We start from the raw sequence: 20,025 nt of genomic DNA on the forward strand, positions 1-20,025 counted from the left end.
CAAGGATCAGTCTTGGGTCCTTTCCTGTTCTCTCTCTACACCCGCTCCCTGGACCCCCTCATTGCATCCTATAGTTTCTCGTACCATCTTCTACACTGATGATGCTCAGGTCTTCCTCTCCTTCCCCCCTCTGACCCCACCATCCCCTCTTGTAACTCTACCAGTCTGTCTGCTACCTCCTTGATGCACTTGCATCACCTCAAACTCAGCCTCTCTAAATCAAATCTCCTTTTCTTCTCTTCATCTTCCCCATCCTCTGATCTCTATCTCCATTATCTCCCTCCTCCTCAGCCAAGAACCTCATCGTAACCCTGGACCCCTGCCTCTCCTACTTCCAACACATCTCCACTTTAGCACGTGCTGATTCTTCCTAATCAATATACGAAGAATCCGAGCCTTCGTCACCAACTACTCCACACAACTCCTCGTCCAGGCTCTGGTACTCTCCAGCCTAGACTACTGCAATGTCCTCCGGGTTGGCCTCCCTGCATCCGCCACCTGTCCCCTAAAGCTCAACCAGAACTCTGCTGCTCGCCTGATGTTCTCTCTACCTCGCTTCTCCCATGCTACTCCACTGCTCCGCTCACTCCACTGGCTCCCGATCACCGCTCACATCCAGTTCAAGACTCTTCTACTCAATTACCAATGCCTGGACCAGACTCCATCCAGCCTGCCACATGAAATATGTATTTAGTCCAGATTGGCATTATAAAACTGGAGAGTGAATACTGGTCCCCAGCTGAACTTCTTGCACTGGCATAAAATTTCCTTAATGTTGTAGAGATTTTTTGGACTCATTTCCATAAAATGAATGTACATATTTTTTTTCTTTAAGTACATTAACCAGCTCATGCTGTATTTTTTGATTGTGTTTTTTTCAATATTAGTATTTTCTACTGTATTTCACTTAGTTGTTCCTCATCTACTGTTACATGTCTACTCTTGCTGGTGAACTTATGTTTATTTATTATTTTTTTTATTTTTTTCAGATGTAATGATGTCTTCACTCAGAAAATTGGTGTTGTACCAGTTATGTGGAGTTTCATCCCCAAATATATTAAAGGAAATAGGTCAAATGCCACTAATTTTTGGCTGCGATCTTGTAACTAATAACAAATAAAATGGCAGTTTGTCGTGGAATTCGGAATGTAGTGGTGCGTAGTGATTTATTCAGCATGAAGCAGCTCATTGTTATGCAAGCCGTACTATATGCTATAGCTATATATATATATATATATATATATAATATATATATATATATATATATACACACACACACACACATTTTTTTCTTCATTTTATTAGTTAAAATGTGTTTTTTACTAAACCAAGCAAACAAACAAAAAGGTAGTAGAACTGCACGTTTCGACACAGCAGGTCTTCGTCAGGTTAACAATAATTTCAATTTCAGCTGTAGTTACTTGTTTACACACATACTAATTCAATTATAATCAAGTCATTTAGTAATTTACAGACATGTCTACATTGTGCAATTTACATTAGTTCTTAACAATTGAGACTTTCAACTGTAATCACTTATATATATATATATATATATATATATATATATATATATATATATGTCAATGATTATCAATTTAAGTTATTAAATTAACTATACAATGAAGTTATTTTGCACTTTACATAATCCACATTGTATAATTGACACACTAAAAACAACATTATGGTTAAACTCCTTCTAATTAATAACTATAATACAGATTTCTACTTCAGCAGAAAGAGGGTGCAATCGACTTAATTATACAATTAAATGACTTGATTATAATTGAATTAGTATGTAAGCTCCTGTCCATGGCAGCAGTGGAATAGCCTCGACCCGAACCGGCGACCTCCAGGCTATAGGGTGCATGCTGCACTCCATGTAGAAAATGTCTTTACTGCATGCACCACAAGCATAACCTAAATACATCCTCACATGTTTTTTAAAAAATTCAAAAGAATAAAATGGCAAACAAGGTTTAAGCAAGCAACTAAATTAATCATAATGAGAAAAAATGCCTGTAAAAGCTATTTCAATCAAAACAAGAGGCAGGGTGAATCAAAAAGACTAACAGCTACACCTACACGCTAATTTTTCAGTATTTATTTTTACAAGAATTACATATGCTTTGTAATGGTTTATGAACATGTAACAACAATAACAGTCCTCAATGTTTACATCCAGGAAATTAAATCCTCTCACCTTATCAAACCAATTCCCATTTCCACTGGGACCACTTCAAATGAATATTTAAACGCCCAATGCCTTGAACTAGGCTGTTAAGATACCATCTTCTTAGGCCTTCATAATTACCCAATCCCTTCTTAACTTGGTGCTGCTGACATACATATAGTCATTACCTGCCATCGGAATCACAGGTGGTCTACCGTACTTATCTAATTATCTAATTCTAATAATTATTATAACAACCATTACTATATCAACAGGATTAAAGAAATAACATGTTGTGGCTACAGTGCCACCAGAGTGTTACAATAAACAATCAAAGGTCAATACATAGCTAGAAAATACTAATTCTGCTGTGAAAAATGTTTTCCTTTCGTTTCAATAATGTTTGTAAATGTGCATGCTTTGGCAAGTAGCTCATGGTTCTTAGATGAAACCAAAGCTGTGTGTTTGCAGGGGTAAATGATTATCCATCAATGTCAAATTGGGTGGCAATTTGCTTAAGCTGCTCAAGCAAGCAAGTCACAGACTATTGTGTTGAAATAGCATACATATGTCATAATACTAAAAAGAAGAAAAACTTCAATGACAAACCTCTTGAAAATACATTTTTTTCAATGTCTTCAATCGAGACTTTTGGTCAGAACGCTCTTATACAATTGTTGTATTATTACTACACCAAATCAATACACTTAATCATCAATATAGGCAATGATTCTTCACATTTACGTAAACATACTGTAATTAACCTCTTCTCCTTTCTTTAAAAAATATATATCAATAGCTACAGACCCCCCCCCGGTTAAACAAAGGTGGTGTAAGTGGCACGCTATCGTATAGTTAATCCAGTTGCTGTGAACAAGAAGATTCATTACAATAATTACATAAAAGTGCTTCTAGTGTATAGAGGTCAAGGTTGAACGAGTGTTGCATTGTCAGTGTCACATTCATGCTGAAACGTACCCGCAGTTTACCCCAGCATCCAGTGGATTGTTACGACTGATCAAGCTGCTTAAAGGGTCAAGGAGTTTGGCAACAGGCATCCAGTTAACAAGGACTAACTCCAATATAAACTGGTATGAATACTATTTTATATATTATATATATATATATATATATATATATACATATATATATATCTTATATATATAATGAGGTTACTCCCACATAAACATTTGTAATGTTTAAAGTAAATGGTAAGTTTGTTTATATCCGTGATTGATGGCATTGGTGAGCTTGTAAATTCCTTAGAATTCCTGTGTTAACTGTTATTCAGTGGTACAGTTTAGTTTATCTTATAATGTGATGGTGGGGGCTAAATTTTAGACTTCTTGAATTGAAATTACGCCTTTTATTGTGTTCACGAATATATATATAATATATATATATAATATATATATACTATATATATATATTATATATATATATATATATATATGCGGAATCCTAGGGACCACTGGTGATGCCGTATGTATATATGACATCTGTTGCACACTCACGAGTAAGCCGTTTCGAGCAAACCATTTTTCAGTCAAGGAAAGGGGTAAAACCGGTAAACCATTTAAAGCTTATGGTATGATTTGAATGAATATATGAGTAAGAAAATATTTCCAGAACTTAAGGGAAATGTGTTTTAGCAATACCAATTAAAACAATAAATAAAGCTCAGGTCTGGCTCCCCAAGAGTTTGGGCCCGGTACAATGTTTTTGAGTTTGCCCCCCCTCCCCCCCCCCCCTCCCCTGGGGACTGCCGTCGGTCCCAGTTCAAAGGTTCAATATTCCTCGATATACCGAGTGTATCATTGTAAATGGCAAGATTTACCTTTCTATAGGAACATCTGGGACCCGGAGGTTTGTAGGCATCCGTGATGTTTGAAAGTATTAACAGTAATAATAATAATAATAATAATAATAATAATAAATATAATAATAATAATAATAATAATACAATCCTGTAAAGTTTAGCTGATAGAATAATAGCTCATTTTTATTCAGGATGGAAATAGTTTGAACAAGGTCAGAAGTTGCCATGGGCCCTGATTTGTGTTTGCAAATTTAATTCAATTAATCTATTTAGTGTTTTTGAAGGGTAATCAAGATTTCATTATTAAATTGGATACTTGACAACTGAAGCTGTGTCACAAGCTGGTCATCAAAAGATTTGTGCTTTATGAAACATAAATGTGTAATTGCAGGTGTGGAGTCATTGTAAAAAAAATTATCTGCTAAAAAGTGTGTTCAAGAAAAAGGGTTTGTTCCCTTGAGTAAAGCTTTGTATTAAAAAAATAAAGACTTTTAAAGGGGCTTTATTTCTCCTTACCTTGGATACTCTGTTCGCCACCTCCCTGCCAACAGTGAGACCCTGGACAAAGGTGCGAGCAGCAATGAATGCTCTGGTAACCTGAACCTTGAGTTTTCTTGGCACATCTCCGAAAGGCTTTAGCTGGTCTGTATATTTGCTAATGCATTCCAAGTAGTCCTCTGTAAAGTGGTACTGTGCGTTCACCAGCTGAAACATCCGTTCAAGCAGTCGAGCCCAGAAATCGTTCAGCATCTCCTCCAAGTTAACGTTCCCACCCGTGTAGTACCTCTTGAGCTCTGCAAACAGGTCCTGAAACACCTCGGAGTTCTGCATGTACAAGTGGCCGTACGTACGCACAAACATGTCATTTAAGGACTTCCTGGTGTTTTCCAGGAGCTCCCGGAAGAATTCTGAAAAACAAGATTTTTGGGGGAAAAAGAAAACAGCAAGTTATAGTTTAAATAAGAATATGAGATGCTGATATAACAAAAACCTTTCCTTCACACACTTTGTAAAAACACTGGCAGGGGGGGGAATGATGGTACAGTACATTTTGTTAAATCTACTAAATGCTTATTAAATATTTGAAATACAGATTCTTGAAAATATTTGGTAATGTTCACTTTTTAAAAGTTGCTTGAACAATTCATTATAGTACAACCTGTCTAATCTAGTACCTCTACACACCAGCATTCTGTATAATTTGACATGCTTTTTTTTGGTTCTGACCAATCCCTGTCGAAATGAATGGTGTGATATGCTCTACAATCCATAACCTTCGATTCTGGATTCTGGCATGATCTTCAAGTCTCTTCTGACTAAAATCAATGTAAATGACTGTGCAATCCTGTACCAGGTCATGTGGTGTTTCTTTTCTAAGTTTAAAACTAGTATATAAAAAAAACAAAAACAAAAAGCAAGACATTGCGTATCTACTCACACGCCCCACCAGCGCCATTCTGAATTGTGCAGTGTTGGATAGCAAATAAATCTTTAAACGTCCACACAACGAATTACTGTATCTCTTGAAAGAAAGTGTGCACTATCAAAAAAGCTGAACGTTTACCAAAACCAGCACAAAAAGAGCCAAGTGAAACATTTAACAAACCATGTCAGACATTCTGAAAAGATGCCCAAGTAAAAGCAACACAGAGGAAATGTAAAAGCCAGCAGAAAACTCTTGAACTCGGCATGCAGGTACACTACGAATAAATGAACATCTTTCTATGGGAATGGTTTAAACAGGCTCGTGCTAATGACAGGTCTAGATTTTGTTGAGACATTATTGTTTTTACTATACTGTGTATGTACAGTAAGAAGGTTTCTTTTGTAAGACCGTTTTGTCATTTTACCTTTGTTAGGTACAGTATTAGATCATTTTTTGTATACAGTAACTCTATAATTCAGCACACTGTCTAATTCAGCACAATGTTCCAGTCCCAAACAACACAGGATTTTACAGGTTTTACTGTACATTATCAATAACAAAAACTATGTCACATACACTGTGACGTTTTCTTGGCTTGTAAAAATTGCTTTTAGCCTGGTCTCTACGTGCCCAAATAAAAACAAACATGCTACCCTTCTCTAAAGGCAGCCTGACTTGCATGCATAAGTAGAAGACTGTTTACATGAGAAAGTTTTCATGTGACAGCTATTTCCTTTAAACAACATTATGGATTGACACCAGAATACTTTCATTTAAAAAGTATTTTTGAATGGCAAGCTAGTACAGTCATACTCTGATTCACATGGTATTAAAATCTCATTCTGTAACTGGTAAATGGGGACTCTGCAGATTTATTTCAGGACAGCTGTGTCACTGTCTAGTCATGCAGACACTTGGTGTCTTGTTATTTACTTCTACACAAGTGTTTATGACTGTAAGGCGCTGTAATTCTAAACTGGCTGTCACTTGGTGTCCTTCTATATTTCAAGTAAAGTACTTATCAAGCAATGTGGTGATGCAGTGGTTAAATGCTTTCAATTGCATTAAAATTATCGCCCTCACGTTTAATCCCGACTGTGAGTCACGTATACTATGTTCTACTGAATCGGACAGGCGTGTTCTAATCAATAGTTCTAGAGTTGTGGTTCTTATCTGATAAGAAGTCATTTTCTACGGAATCCCATGGATAGCTCTAAATAATTGAACAAAGCAAAACGGAATCACCCAGTACTACTGTGAATAGGGTTCAGAGCATATCACATATCATATATATATATATACATATATATATATATATATATATATATATATAATTGTTTTAATATTTTAAAACAAAGCAACATGATGTGCCCCACCCTTGGTATTTACACCATTTATCCATTCTTCTTAAGACATGTTAAAGTGAAAAGTGCACCTAACTTGTAGATTATTAAATAAGTCAAAATGTCATTCAATGCTGCCTTTGTTGAAAAACATTATCCATTTGAGACTTGCTAATGTCTCGCTAAAGTAATTTGTAAAATGGCATTGTTTGGAGAACAGCCTCCAGAAGCGTGCAAATGTGTCCCTTGTGTCTGTTTATGCAATTGCTCTTCTTCTCACAGTACAGACTAATGGCTCTTTGTGCTCCAGCTAAACTCCTGCACCCAGATATCGTCAGCCACTGTCCTGGCCTCCGTCTAGGATTGATGAGACGCTAACCTTTCAAACGATTAGAAACATATGGTGGTTTGGAGATAATACAATTCAAACAAGTTTGCCTCAAAGACCAACTCCATATCCATTTTACTTACAGGTCACCTGGAGAATCATTTTCAAGCTAAATGCTTTTATTACTTCCAAGTTTACTGATGCCGCTTCAGAATTATTGAATCCAAATGGCATCCCTCGAACGTGATTCAACACAGAAACTACCACTGAAGTGAGAGCGATATTTTACAGCAGAGCTATGTGGTGGCAGGTCTGAATGATTCCAGGCCTGTCATGTCACACTAGCTGCGGTCTCTGAATCAGTATCAGACCAGTGCTATGAGGTTAGTATAAGATGTGAAGAAGGTGGATGACACTACTAACTTCTGCTGCACACTGAGTCTTACTAAAGATGAAAAGAATTAAGCTGATGACAGACACTCAATTTGACAGTGTGTTAATTGTTTGTTTATTGGTATGAATCTGCCACAACATGTTACTTCACATCTGACTGAAGCAAGGCTGTTTCAGTAGCCTACACTATTATATGTTTATACTCTGCTCTACCAGCTGTACTTAGAGAGAAGTTTACTGAAACATAAAAGCGATGTTAGGTGTTAATGACCATTCTCCTGAGTCGACCATTGTTGGGCAGCAAACATGGGTAAAAAGAGAGTGTTTGTGTTGATTCACTTTTTATACAAGTCTTAAATTAAATTTAATTACTGTGTATTAAAGATGGGCTAGGTACTAATCCTTAGCACATTTAAAAAAACAAAACAAAAACAGCAATTGCAATTCTTCCTTTTTTAAAAAAAATGAAGGTAATAATACATTTGGAGTAAATAACTGTAATAATCTAGAAGTATTCGTTCATTGGTAAAACTATTTGAGTGATATTTTTACACTGTAATTGCACCAGTACTGTATTAGTAGCTAAGGTAAATTAAACAAATAGTTTGACTTATAATAGATGATGACTTATACTTGTGTTATATATTATAAAACAAGCATAAACCAGGGAAACCATATACCACCAAATAGCTAAGCTAAATTAACAATGACTGTATTCAGACATGTGGCAGCTATCACTCAAAAGGGGATAGTCAATTCAGTTAAAATTGCGCAAAGAACAACCTGATACAACTGTCAATTTACCTAACCTTGGATTTCAGTCCATTATCAAAGTGGAGCCCAGTTAAACTTAAAATGTTTCTTCCGTGCTGCTGGCTATTACTAAACACATGCAGATTCTATTGAGACTGCATTTTGGTACAATAGATTCACCTGTTATGGAGTTTTTGCCATGACATTTTAATTTCTGTGCAGTGACTTAGCAAATTTGAATTGGTACAATATATCAAATGTCCTCATTAAAAAGCACCAAGTTCCAGTTTTAGTATTGTATTGCTGCTATGGGACACATTAATACACCCTCGTGTACAAAACAATCAGCTCCTACACACTATGAAGGTTTACTATTTTAATATCTGAAAACTACTCTCCTTCTTTCATTGCATGATGCCTACTTTTTAATTTAGTTGATTTTTTAATTTAGACAGTTTTTTGGATCCATATAACCTTGAAATTATTCTTTAATTATATTTGTATTTAAAGTAGAGCCCATTTTCTTTTATTATCCAGTACTTGTCTCATTAGTAAAACAATGATTAAACTTAGTATTCCTTCATATTTTGGCAAAATGTGGCATAGACTATCTATATATATATATATATATATATATATATATATATATATATATATCTATATATATATATATATTAACACAGTCATGGACAAGCTTTCATATACATCCAGTAGCTGACCGAATGTAAAGCCCTTAAAATCCCATAAGAAGGAAGGTATTGAAGCATTGTTATCATCCAGTTAAAATACATGTATTTACTAATTTGGGATGCATGCAGCATCTTTTCTCATTCTAAAATTAAACTTGACTAACGGCACCAGAGACTTTCTAAAAGTGTGGGTGCCAAGGTCTGAGGCGTAGCCCTGTATATCTAACAACCATCTCACGAAATAAAAATACATGCAGAGTATAACTGCAAATAAGCACTGTGTGCTGTACAAGTGCCTTTTCCCCCTGCTGTGCACATGTTTCTTTTGTCAAAATATTCCTCATGGCTCCCACATAACTGATAAAAACAACAATACCTTGGTACAGAGGCAGACTGTCGCAGCTAAAACATAAACGTGAAAACAACACACCAGGCACATCAAGAACAAATTGAAAAAGCGCTGCAAAGAGCAATAGAAAAGTCAAGATACACAGGCTTAGCAACATAACTTGTATAGAAAAAAAAAAGGTTATTCTCTTCAGTGTTCTTTAAGAAACATTTATATTCATATTTACAGGTCAACTGTATTACAATATATGCTGCCTAATAAAAGCTACAGTAATACAACATTTTCTTGGCTTATTCACAGTTTTACTGAATGTAATATGGTCAGTTCATTTTAATCTAGTGAGAACTGATTACTGTATTTTGAGAATGGCTTTCAGTTTCAGTATCTAATTGTATTAATAGCAATACTTAGCAGAGACAAGTGACTGCCGCAAATTGACTATGCTGATGCAGTATGTAGGTTTGCAACACCATCAACTTTAGGTAAACCGGACTCGCTATATCATGCAGCATTGAGTTACAATACTTAATACTTTTAATATTAATACTTTCAAGATTTAATACTCATCATTGATTATTAAGCGATATGGTAGGCAGGACTTCTTTGGCTTTACGCAGGTTGAAGCACTGGTATATTCTGGTATATAAGGCTATGCAATGTAAATTATATGAATATACTTATTTAAATGAATACCTTATAGCTTCCCATAGTAAGCATAGCTTCAGATCTCATTCTGTTTTGCATTTTAAAATCTGAAATCTGTGTACTCAGGCTGTTAGAGGATCCTTTGCTTATTATGTCCCATGATCCTGGAAGAGTTCCAGCCCAAACTAAAGCTGCAGACCCAGATATCTTTATTGCAATTTAAGAGTAACCTGCATGATTTCATGACTGACAGTTGTAATTGTTTTAAGTAGTTGAGTTACGTACTTTTGTGTATGTTGATTATTGTTTTAAATGTGATTTGCCTGTGTCTTAATTGTATTTTATTGTGTATTTGTTCTTGTTGTCCAATTGATTTGCTGCTGCCTGCTTGGCTAGGTCTCACTCGTAAGAGGTTTTAATCTCAATTTGACTACAAGGATAATAAATAAATTAATATATATATATATATATATATATATATATATATATATATATATATATATATATATATCCTGGTATTGACTGTTGATCTACTAAAAAACTAAAAAAAAAAAAAAAGGAAAATATTGCAGTCAGCAGCCAGTTTGGGGTCATACACGTACTAATATATTTGTGCACAGTTTTTGCAAAGGGTTTGTTGGGCACAAAGGCCGTCGTCTTATATATTATAGATTATAAAACTAGGATTGGTGTGTCTAGAAAAAAAACTGGTTTTCTGAATAAGGTGTTTAGAAGGGCTAGCATTCCGATAGTATCCTAATACAAAGTGGGTATTTGGTATCACGTTTTCGGAATACCCTGTTTACATGGCATGGAATAGCTATTCAAATTTCCCACTATTCCGAATACAGCGGGAATCCTAATAAAACAGGACAACTGGAACAGGTGCCCAGATAGCAATATGGGTGCAGTCAATTGCACCTACCACACGCGGCAGGTGCACAACCTCATAAAAACCCAGCATTATCTCCTCACTGTTTTCTCTGGTACTGGGGAATTTAATATGTTCCTTAGCACGTCGCAGGATACACATACAGACAGACACTACCAATTGCTCAGACAAGGCATGACTGTGCAGGTTTGTTCTGGCCAGGTCATCATGCAGCATGTGGCATAGATGAGTCGAGACGATACCTGGACACGATTTGCTCATTGCTGAGCTCCTCATGTGTGCCAAGGATGGTGCACCCTTTCAGCATATCTTCGCCTATGTCGGGGTTGCTGTTGCTGGGTGTTTCCCATTGTTGCCTGTTTGTAGTCAGTGCTGCAATGGCAGTGTGCGCGGAGTTAACGCAGTCCTTTTAGAGTCCTTATTCTGCGTGTCACAAACCTGGTTTTGAGCTTGGTGCATATCTTCAAATATACCAGGATCACGCATATTGTTGACCACTCCCTCGATATTGCGCGATGCATACATTTTATTTCTGCACAGCGCAGAATGGATTGTGACGCGCAAAAGGACGTTTCAAATATGGCAACTTGGCACAATTTCGGCACAACGGCCATTTGCGACACGCATACCCCTCTGCGCGGTGCGCAAACCTTTTGAAGATCGGGCCCTAGATGTAACAACACTGGAAGCCTACTTGTGCAATGTCATGTGAACCGTAGACATAAATCCAATAACATATGTTTTAGTGTTAAAATAATTTTTGAACAATTTTGCTGAATGTATTTGGGCCCTGTGCCAGACATAAAAAAAATTAAATTGAGGTGGTGGATTAGCACAGGGTACAAGTGTGTGTGTATGTCTGTCTGTCTATATATATATATATATATATATATATATATATATATATATATATATATATATATATATATATATAGTAACAAATGGTCAGTTTTGAACACTAAGGGAAGATATCAGGAACATGGGGATTCTGATATCTGGCCCCTATGTTCAAACCAAGAACGCCATTTGTTGGTAGATGACAACAGTATACATTGTAAGAGGAGTAAGAAACTCCAATCCCCATAATCCTGGGAGGTAGAGTCAGGTGATCTGTCCACAGGAATCGGTACAGGTTTAAAGGGCGGACAGTACAAGTGAGGGGGGAGAGAAGAGAGCGCATGGAAGTGCAGAAAGTACTCTGATTAATAAGAAAGAGTTTGAGCTACCGAGTGGTGTGGTCGGTGTACGACAACCAATAGTAGCAGTGTTTCCAAAAAGCCGAAGTACGGAACCAAGGGATTGAGAGGGCTGCTGTATTAAATGAGCTGGTGGATCCACAATACGAAGACCCGATCGTGAGTAACCCAAACCGCATACTGACGGTATTCAATATTGTGTATTGTTTTGGAGGAAAGACAGCGTTCTGTGTAAGCCTGTTTTAAAACAAGAAAGCCACAAGAATACTAGGACTGAGTTTGAAAGGTGCACCCTTACCTGCTGGGTACAAAGTTTAATATGTTTACGGCAGCAGGGATAAATATAGGACAAACGGGACGGTTTATCGCAGTGTTTAGTGTGTGTACGCACTGAGCATATAAATGCCTGTTATTTATGGACTGTTCTTTTTGTAGTTTGTTTTAAGCAACCACCGAATTCCATTGGACTGTGTGTTATGGGAGCAAGGGCTGGTTAAACCGAAAGGAATTAAAATAAACGCCATTCTATCTTACCGTCTGGGTGACTGTGAAATGGTTGTAGCTGTCTCGGGTTTATGAAGAAAGACCCAGACATGTTTTGTTTTGTTCATTTAAGGACATGTTTGTTGAAATGGACTGCGTGTGTGGGAAATAAGCAAACCACACAAACAGTGAAAGTTTGTTTTGTTCCAAATCAGTCAGGAACTGCCAAAACGCAGGCTGCACCTTGCAGTGTTCCCCAGCAGAAGGTGCTAAAATACATTTGCTACCAAGGAATGTGTTGCAATATAAAGGACTGTACCAGGGGACGGAAGAGACCTGTTTAGCTGGAAAGGATTACAAACATGTTCCTATAACCGCCTGGTGGATTGTACCACTCAAAGAACACAGGACACGTACCTGGGGTGCGATATTTATCCAACGCCGGGTCAATACTTTGCCAGCAGCCGCTGGATAAAAACCTGGACTGATTATACCATTATTGGAAACACCAAATTTTACTTGTTACGAGATCAGCTCGGGGAAGGTATTAGAGAGGCTTGAAGAAGTGAGTTTAACAGGCAAGGTTTGTTTTGTTTTATTATTTTCATTACAAGGGTGATTATTTGAAAATAATTGCTTCAGCAATAAGTGCCTTTTTTCAACCCGAACTTCTGTTTACTTGTGTCACCTTTCATACTGACGGTTGGCTACCACAATCAAATGCAGAACATATCGTTCACACTCTCTCTCACTCTCACTCTCACTCTCACTCTCTCTCTCTCTCTCTCTCTCTCTCTCTCTCTCATATATATAAACACACAGTGCCGTGAAAAAGTATTTGCCCCCGTCTGATTTTCTGCATTTTTGCACATTTTTCATATTGAAATCTTTTTGTGGGTTGTTGTAGTAGTAGTAGTTGTAGTAGTATATAAAGGGAGTCTGACAGAAAAAAATGACACCAAAGTTTGGTGCTTCTTTCATTTATCTGGTGTGCAAGGTAATCAAACATGCACTCTTCGAGTGTGAAAAAGTTATTGCCCCCCCCCTAGTTAACTCAACCCAATTAAAGGGATAGTTAGGGTCAGTTGTTTGAATACTTTGGTTAACAATCAGGCCTGATTTGGGCCAGACATGCCCAATATAAATCTGACTAACTTTGGCCCTTACCATCAAAGTGAAGTTGTCAGCACGCAGGTTCTAGAGGTACATGATGCCACGATCAAAAGAAATTCCTGAAGACCTCAGGGGGAAAAAAGTTGTTTATGCCTATCAGTCTGAAAAGGGTTACAAAGCCATTTCTAAGGCTCTGGGGCTCTACCAAACCACAGTCAGAGCCATATTGTCCAAATGGAGAAAGTTTGGGACAGTAGTGAATCTTCCCAGGAGTGGCCGACCTGGCAAAATCTCATCAAGAGCAAGGCGTAAAATCGTCCAGGAAGTCACAAAGAACCCTAGAACTACATCCAGGGATCTGCAGGCCTTTCTCACCTCTGCTAAGGTCAGTGTTCATGACTCCACCATCAAAAAGACACTGAGCAAAAATGGGATTCATGGCAGAGTAGCAAGGCGGAAACCACTGCTCACTAAGAAGAACATGAATGCTCGTCTCAAGTTTTCCAAAAAGCACCTGAATGATCCTCAAGAGTTCTGGAACAATGTTCTATGGACAGATGAGTCAAAAGTGGAACTTTTTGGCCAACATGGGCCCCATTATGTCTGGCGAAAACCAAACACTGCATTCCACAGTAAGAACCTCATACCAACGGTCAAGCATGGTGGTGGTAGTTTCATGATTTGGGGATGCTTTGCTGCATCAGGACCTGGACAACTTGCCATCATTGAAGGAACCATGAATTCTGCTCTGTATCAGAGAATTCTACAGGAGAATGTCAGGCCATCCGTCCATGAGCTGAGGTCATGCAACAAGACAATGATCCAAAACACAAAAGTAATTCTACATCAGAATGGTTGAAGAACAAGAAATTTAAAGTTTTGAAATGGCCTAGTCAAAGTCCAGACCTAAACCTCACTGATGTGTGGCAGGACCTGAAACAAGCAGTTTATGCACGAAAACCCACAAATGTCACTAAGTTGAAGCAGTTCTGCATGCAGGATTGGGCTAAAATTCCTCCATGGCACTGTGAGAGATAGTGATCAATAACTACAGGAAGCGTTTGGTTGCAGTTATTGCTGCTAAAGGTGGCATAACCAGTTATTGAGTCTAAGGGGGCGATTACTTTTTCACTTGGGGGCATTGGGTGTTGCATAACTTTCTTTAATACATAAATGACATAAGTATCAACATTTTTCGTTTTTTTTTTGTTGTTCCAAAAGGGAGCCCCAGGGAAAATTAGATTATAATCTAAACTAACTGCAACTTTTAGACTATTGTAACAGTTTATACGTTTTTACGTCTTTTCGTCTTTTAGTCCTGTCCCCCGTTTATTAAAGTGCCATGACATTTATTTATTAAATAATTCTTTTATATATATATATATATAGTCTATATATATTATATATATATATATATATATATATATATATATAATATATATATATATATATATAATAAGCTGCTGCCAGTAGAGGGTAACAAAGTTCAAAATAAAGCACAGAGAATAAAGGATCATCAAATGAATTATTGTTTGTGTTTGTCAAAATAAACAAAGTTTGGAAAATAATATTTTCAAAATAATTCCATTTCAGTATGCCAATTCCATCATTTTTTCATAAATTTCTTTATTATGGAAAATCATAGGCCCTAGTTACTACAGTTTAAAATCATTCCATTCACAGCCCAATAATCCACCATGAAATATATAATTTTCTAATAACATCAAAGTACATTTGATATCAAAACAAGCCCCACGAGTTGCCCTTGTTTACAAACTGACATTGTGAGGGAATACCCAGCTAATAAACCACTGTATATGGGACATCTAACTGAAGCACTTTGTAAGAAGCACACACTTTAGGAGTAATTGTTTTGTGCTTGATGGTTAATTACACTTTAGACTTTGCTAGTTTTAAGATTTGTTTGACACTTTATGTTGATGCTACATGATTACCATATCCGACTGTGACATTTTCCAAATTATCACAGGGTCCCATATTACCGCAACATTTTGCTGCAACACTATAAGATAAAAGTTTGTTCTGGCTTGAGGCTGTTTTCATTTTATTTTCATAGTCTTCAAATTGATTTATGATAGTACATTATGTGAACTCAGCAATGTCAGTATTTTATTGTGAAATGGACCAAATTAAACAGTAATACCAATCTTAATTGCCAGAATTTGGAGATAATCAAGTCCACAGAGAAGTTCAGGAGAAGAGGAGGAGTTCCACTTTGCACAATATCTCCTCGGCCCAGAGATGTCACTTTACCATCACTTGATGGCTTTATCATGATTAGATTAATCTTTAGCTAAGGTTGTGGGTGCCGCAGGTTACTGCAAGAAGTTGCTTGCAAAAAATTAAATAGACTGAAGGTGCTTGAAAGGAGAGACAAAGGTGAACATCTTCAGTGGTGGTAATTAATTCTCACTTTGCATAGGTTAATAGAGGGCAGCTATAATACTGAATGCCATTACTTATCTGTCACAATGGTAATCGTACCTATTTTTTTTTATCGTGTACGTTCACATCATACCAAGATAATCTCATACTAAAAGTTGGAATAATGATATGAAATAAGTTACAGTAATTACATTTCCAGTACCTCATTGTTAATGCCTAAATCCTGCTCAGCATAACACATTTACATATTAATAACTTTGCTGACTTATGCTACCCACAATGCAGTGTGGCTTCCCCAAGACATAATTGCAGACACCAGACGGGTGCCACCTGAACTCCGTCGCCAGGGGACCTGTATTTGACTAAATCCAAAGCAATTAAGACATAATGACTGTGATTTGGAACATCAAAATATTTTGCGCGTGTCTTGCTATCAGACATGATCCCTTTCCCAAAGACAAGCTGTCTAATTGTCTTGTGTTGGTACTGGCCCTGTCAAATACACCTCAAACTTGGATGCAACTCACACACATCTGTTTTTGAGGGTCCTATTAAGACTGTCGTAAGGTAATAGTGTTTTGACAGGGTTTCTTGTCGACAAGTGCCTGAGATAAAGAAATAAAGACATGCAATAAGATCTTATTTTTGTTTCAAAATCAGAAGTTATCACTCTAATAGAAGTAGACTTGCCTAAGGATACAGCTGCATCTCCAAAATAATTTACTCTAATTAATCGGCTCATACATCTTCTGCTATACTAAGCCTAGTGCCAGGTTCCTAATTATAATAGTCCATAAATGTCTTTGTTTATTTTTTCCAGTGCAGCCATACATTTTTGTAAGAGGTCAATTACAATTTAAATCTGCTTGCCAGTTGAGTAATAGGGAAACAAGAAATTAAATCACCAGTGGTTATTGATTATCTCATCAAAAAACAAAAAAATAACCTGAGACTTTCAATATAATTGATTGCCTTGGCCTTCTGTCACTTTCTAAGAAATGACTTGGCATAAAAAACACCTCCTTACGAGGATCAGATTGTAAATCCTTACCAAGGTCCACTCCATGTACTACAGCCTGTCACTTCAAACCTGCTACTGTATAATACTCAGTTTAGCTCTTTTTTTATTTTGAATGTTCTTCAACCTCTACTGTTATAAAAATAAAAATTACATAAAAAGTTTGAGTTTGTTTAGTTTTTTTCTGTTTTCTGTTGTTCTGTGTGGCCTCCGTTACTGGCAATGTAGGTCTCGTATGTGCAGTTCTGAAAGAAACGCATGCTGCACAAGCATGTATTTCATTTTAAACAATGATATCTGATACTATGCTAGGTTAAGAAAAGGCAGTCTCTGTTACATTTAAACTTCCAAGGTCATTCATCTGTAGCTAGGCGCAGGAATCAAATGTACTATTTGTGGTTCTGTGAATATTCTAACAAAAAATGTGTCAATATCTTGAGATAAATCAGAAATACCCTAGAATCACTTATCGATTATGATGGGCCTTTGACAGCTAAACCCTACTTTTGAATTAAAACAATTCTCTAGAAAGCAACCCAACAACATTTTCCGACAGCTTTGTGGAATGGGATGTGTTGTTTGACGCACATTGTCTATGGGCTACATCCTCTGCTCCCTTGGGAGATATGATATTGAATGTTCAAAACTGAAAACAATTGACTTGTGTCACACTGGGAATGGAAATCTTCATTAACACTACAGTCATGGACTCCTAACTCTAGGATTAGGGTCCTTATGGAGTAAGAATTTAAATTTAAGGCAATAGTTTACATCATTTACATTTTACAGGCATTCCTGGTGCATTTGATGTGAATTTTTTATATTCAAATATTTTTTTATGGCTGATAAAAACCCTTTGTCATGACAACGGTGCATTTTACGATAAGTCTTACAGAGTAATCCCCTTTATGAACATCTCTAGCAGTGTATTGAAAGATAGTGCACATGTTGTATGTACTTGTAGAATACATTTCACATGACTACAATCTGGGTAGAGTGATACATGTTGCATTAATAAACAGGTAAGGCAAGGTGTTGTGAATACAACTTAGCATTCTGGTAAAATAAATGCTGTTAAAAACAACTTTCCATGAGGGTGATGAACTGGGAAATAAAAAACTAAAAACAAAAGAAAAAAAACCCTTTTAAATAATACGTATGGGAATGGGTAAGATAAGCTTGTGTTGCCATGGCAAAGCAGACAGGCTAGCACTAAATACATTTGTATGAAAAAAAATCTTGAATGTAGCAATAGTGCTGAAAAGAGAGTTAACTAGACCCTGGTTAAATTGTGCAGTTTAAACGCATCAGACCTTATTTTATCACTAAGACCAGTTAGTCTTTGAACTGAATGTACTGTATGAGAGAGTCCCATAATTTAAATAAGATGGAAACATAGAAGCATGTATTTATTTATGTAGAACCCATTTAACTTGTAGACAGTTAGCGTGTAAATCAGCTAGTTCACAGATAGCTTGGAAAACACAATAATATTGTACCAGGACTAATACCACTGTCAACACTAATTGTGCCCTGGATTTTTTTAGGCAGTAAAGTGTAGCTAGACTAGACTTAATATGGCCCTGTGTATACAGGGGATACATTTCTCTGACCAGAACGTTCTTAAGGACAATTACACTAAACAGCAAATTATATTTGTATGAGTAAATGTAACAAAATGTGGGCTGTGACTGGTCCCCAGTCTCACAGGATTATCTGTCTCAAACGCTGTCAGTCAAAAGACAGCAACACGAGAAGACTGAAAGCTTAAAATAACCCAAGCTGATTTGGAGTCTCTCAGTGTTTAAGATCTGATACACAGTATACATATTAGTGAGTTGGTGGCAAGCAATCAACATGCTGAAGGCTTTGAGTCTGCAAACACAAAGGGACCTGTTTTGAAGCAAGAACAAAATGACAGGCAATTTGTCAGATAGGAGCAGTACATTAACTGCCCCTGCCCAGTGGAGGAGGAAGAGGAAGATGGGCCCCAGTGCAGGACCTTATTTTGGAAACCCCCTCCCCAAACATTAATTTAAAACATCAAACATACGAAATCAAGTGTTCAATACTGAACTGTATTTAATTGTCAGAATGTTGGCATGCATGAAACAGTATGTAACAAGAACGTGTTCTACTCCCCTACTTTAATTTTATTTGCATACATCTTTACACCCACTCTATTTTTTAATCATAAAGGAACAGGTTTAATTACTAATTCTACCAGGATTCTCCAATTCTGCAATTATAGAAATTATTACAGAATTCATTTTTTAAATCAGAAATACAGGCCTATTCTGGTACCCATCGTCTAAACCACAGGGTGATCGTGCACACAGAATATAACTGCAAATGGTTGTGCTGAATAGTACCCCAAAACCTTCCATGAAGATGTGTCGGATACAGTACCAGCTCCCCCCCGTATTTGGGATCCAATTAGTGATAAGACGATAGCATGCTATACCTGTCAAATGAAGGGATGTTCATTGACCTGGAACCGCACACTGGCAGCTGCAGTGATACAAATGTAGACATCTGCATATGTAAATTCCTATATTGTCAATGTTGAAAAAAAAAAATATATATATATATATATATATATATATAATAAATATATATATTAGATATCTATATATAATATATATATATATATATATAGATATATATTAATATATTTATATTACTCAAAACTTTCTAAACCCTCCGGGGCCCTCTCAGTGTGTGGGCTCGAGTGCAGTTGCACCTGCTGCTCCACCACTGCCCCTACCATCAACTAATCTGTTTCTTGTACTGTAAAAAGTATTCCAAAACAGAGCCCCAGGTCAGTTTTGGAAGACAGAGCTAGTCTGTCGGCGATTTGATTTAGTAACATATTGTTGAAACAATGTACCAAATAAGTATTGTACAGCATAAATCACCTATGATACACAGCAGTAATACTATAACATTGCTGTCTAGTTGGATACCTCCATGACAGACAAAACACACACACAGACATA

The 20,025-nt window shown here is 36.7% G+C and overlaps 1 protein-coding gene across 1 annotated transcript in view; it reads right to left on the bottom strand.

Annotated features, from left to right (window-relative positions):
- Positions 1-20,025, bottom strand: part of LOC121328072 (glypican-6-like) — a 298,238-nt gene that overhangs the window by 154,617 nt on the left and 123,596 nt on the right. The window contains exon 3 of the mRNA XM_041272551.1: positions 4,509-4,900. Coding sequence (XP_041128485.1) covers positions 4,509-4,900 — 392 coding nt within the window. The remainder of the gene's footprint in view (positions 1-4,508; positions 4,901-20,025) is intronic.

The sequence above is a fragment of the Polyodon spathula genome, chromosome 15, assembly GCF_017654505.1.
Source record: "Polyodon spathula isolate WHYD16114869_AA chromosome 15, ASM1765450v1, whole genome shotgun sequence".
Classification (NCBI taxonomy): Eukaryota; Metazoa; Chordata; class Actinopteri; order Acipenseriformes; family Polyodontidae; genus Polyodon; species Polyodon spathula.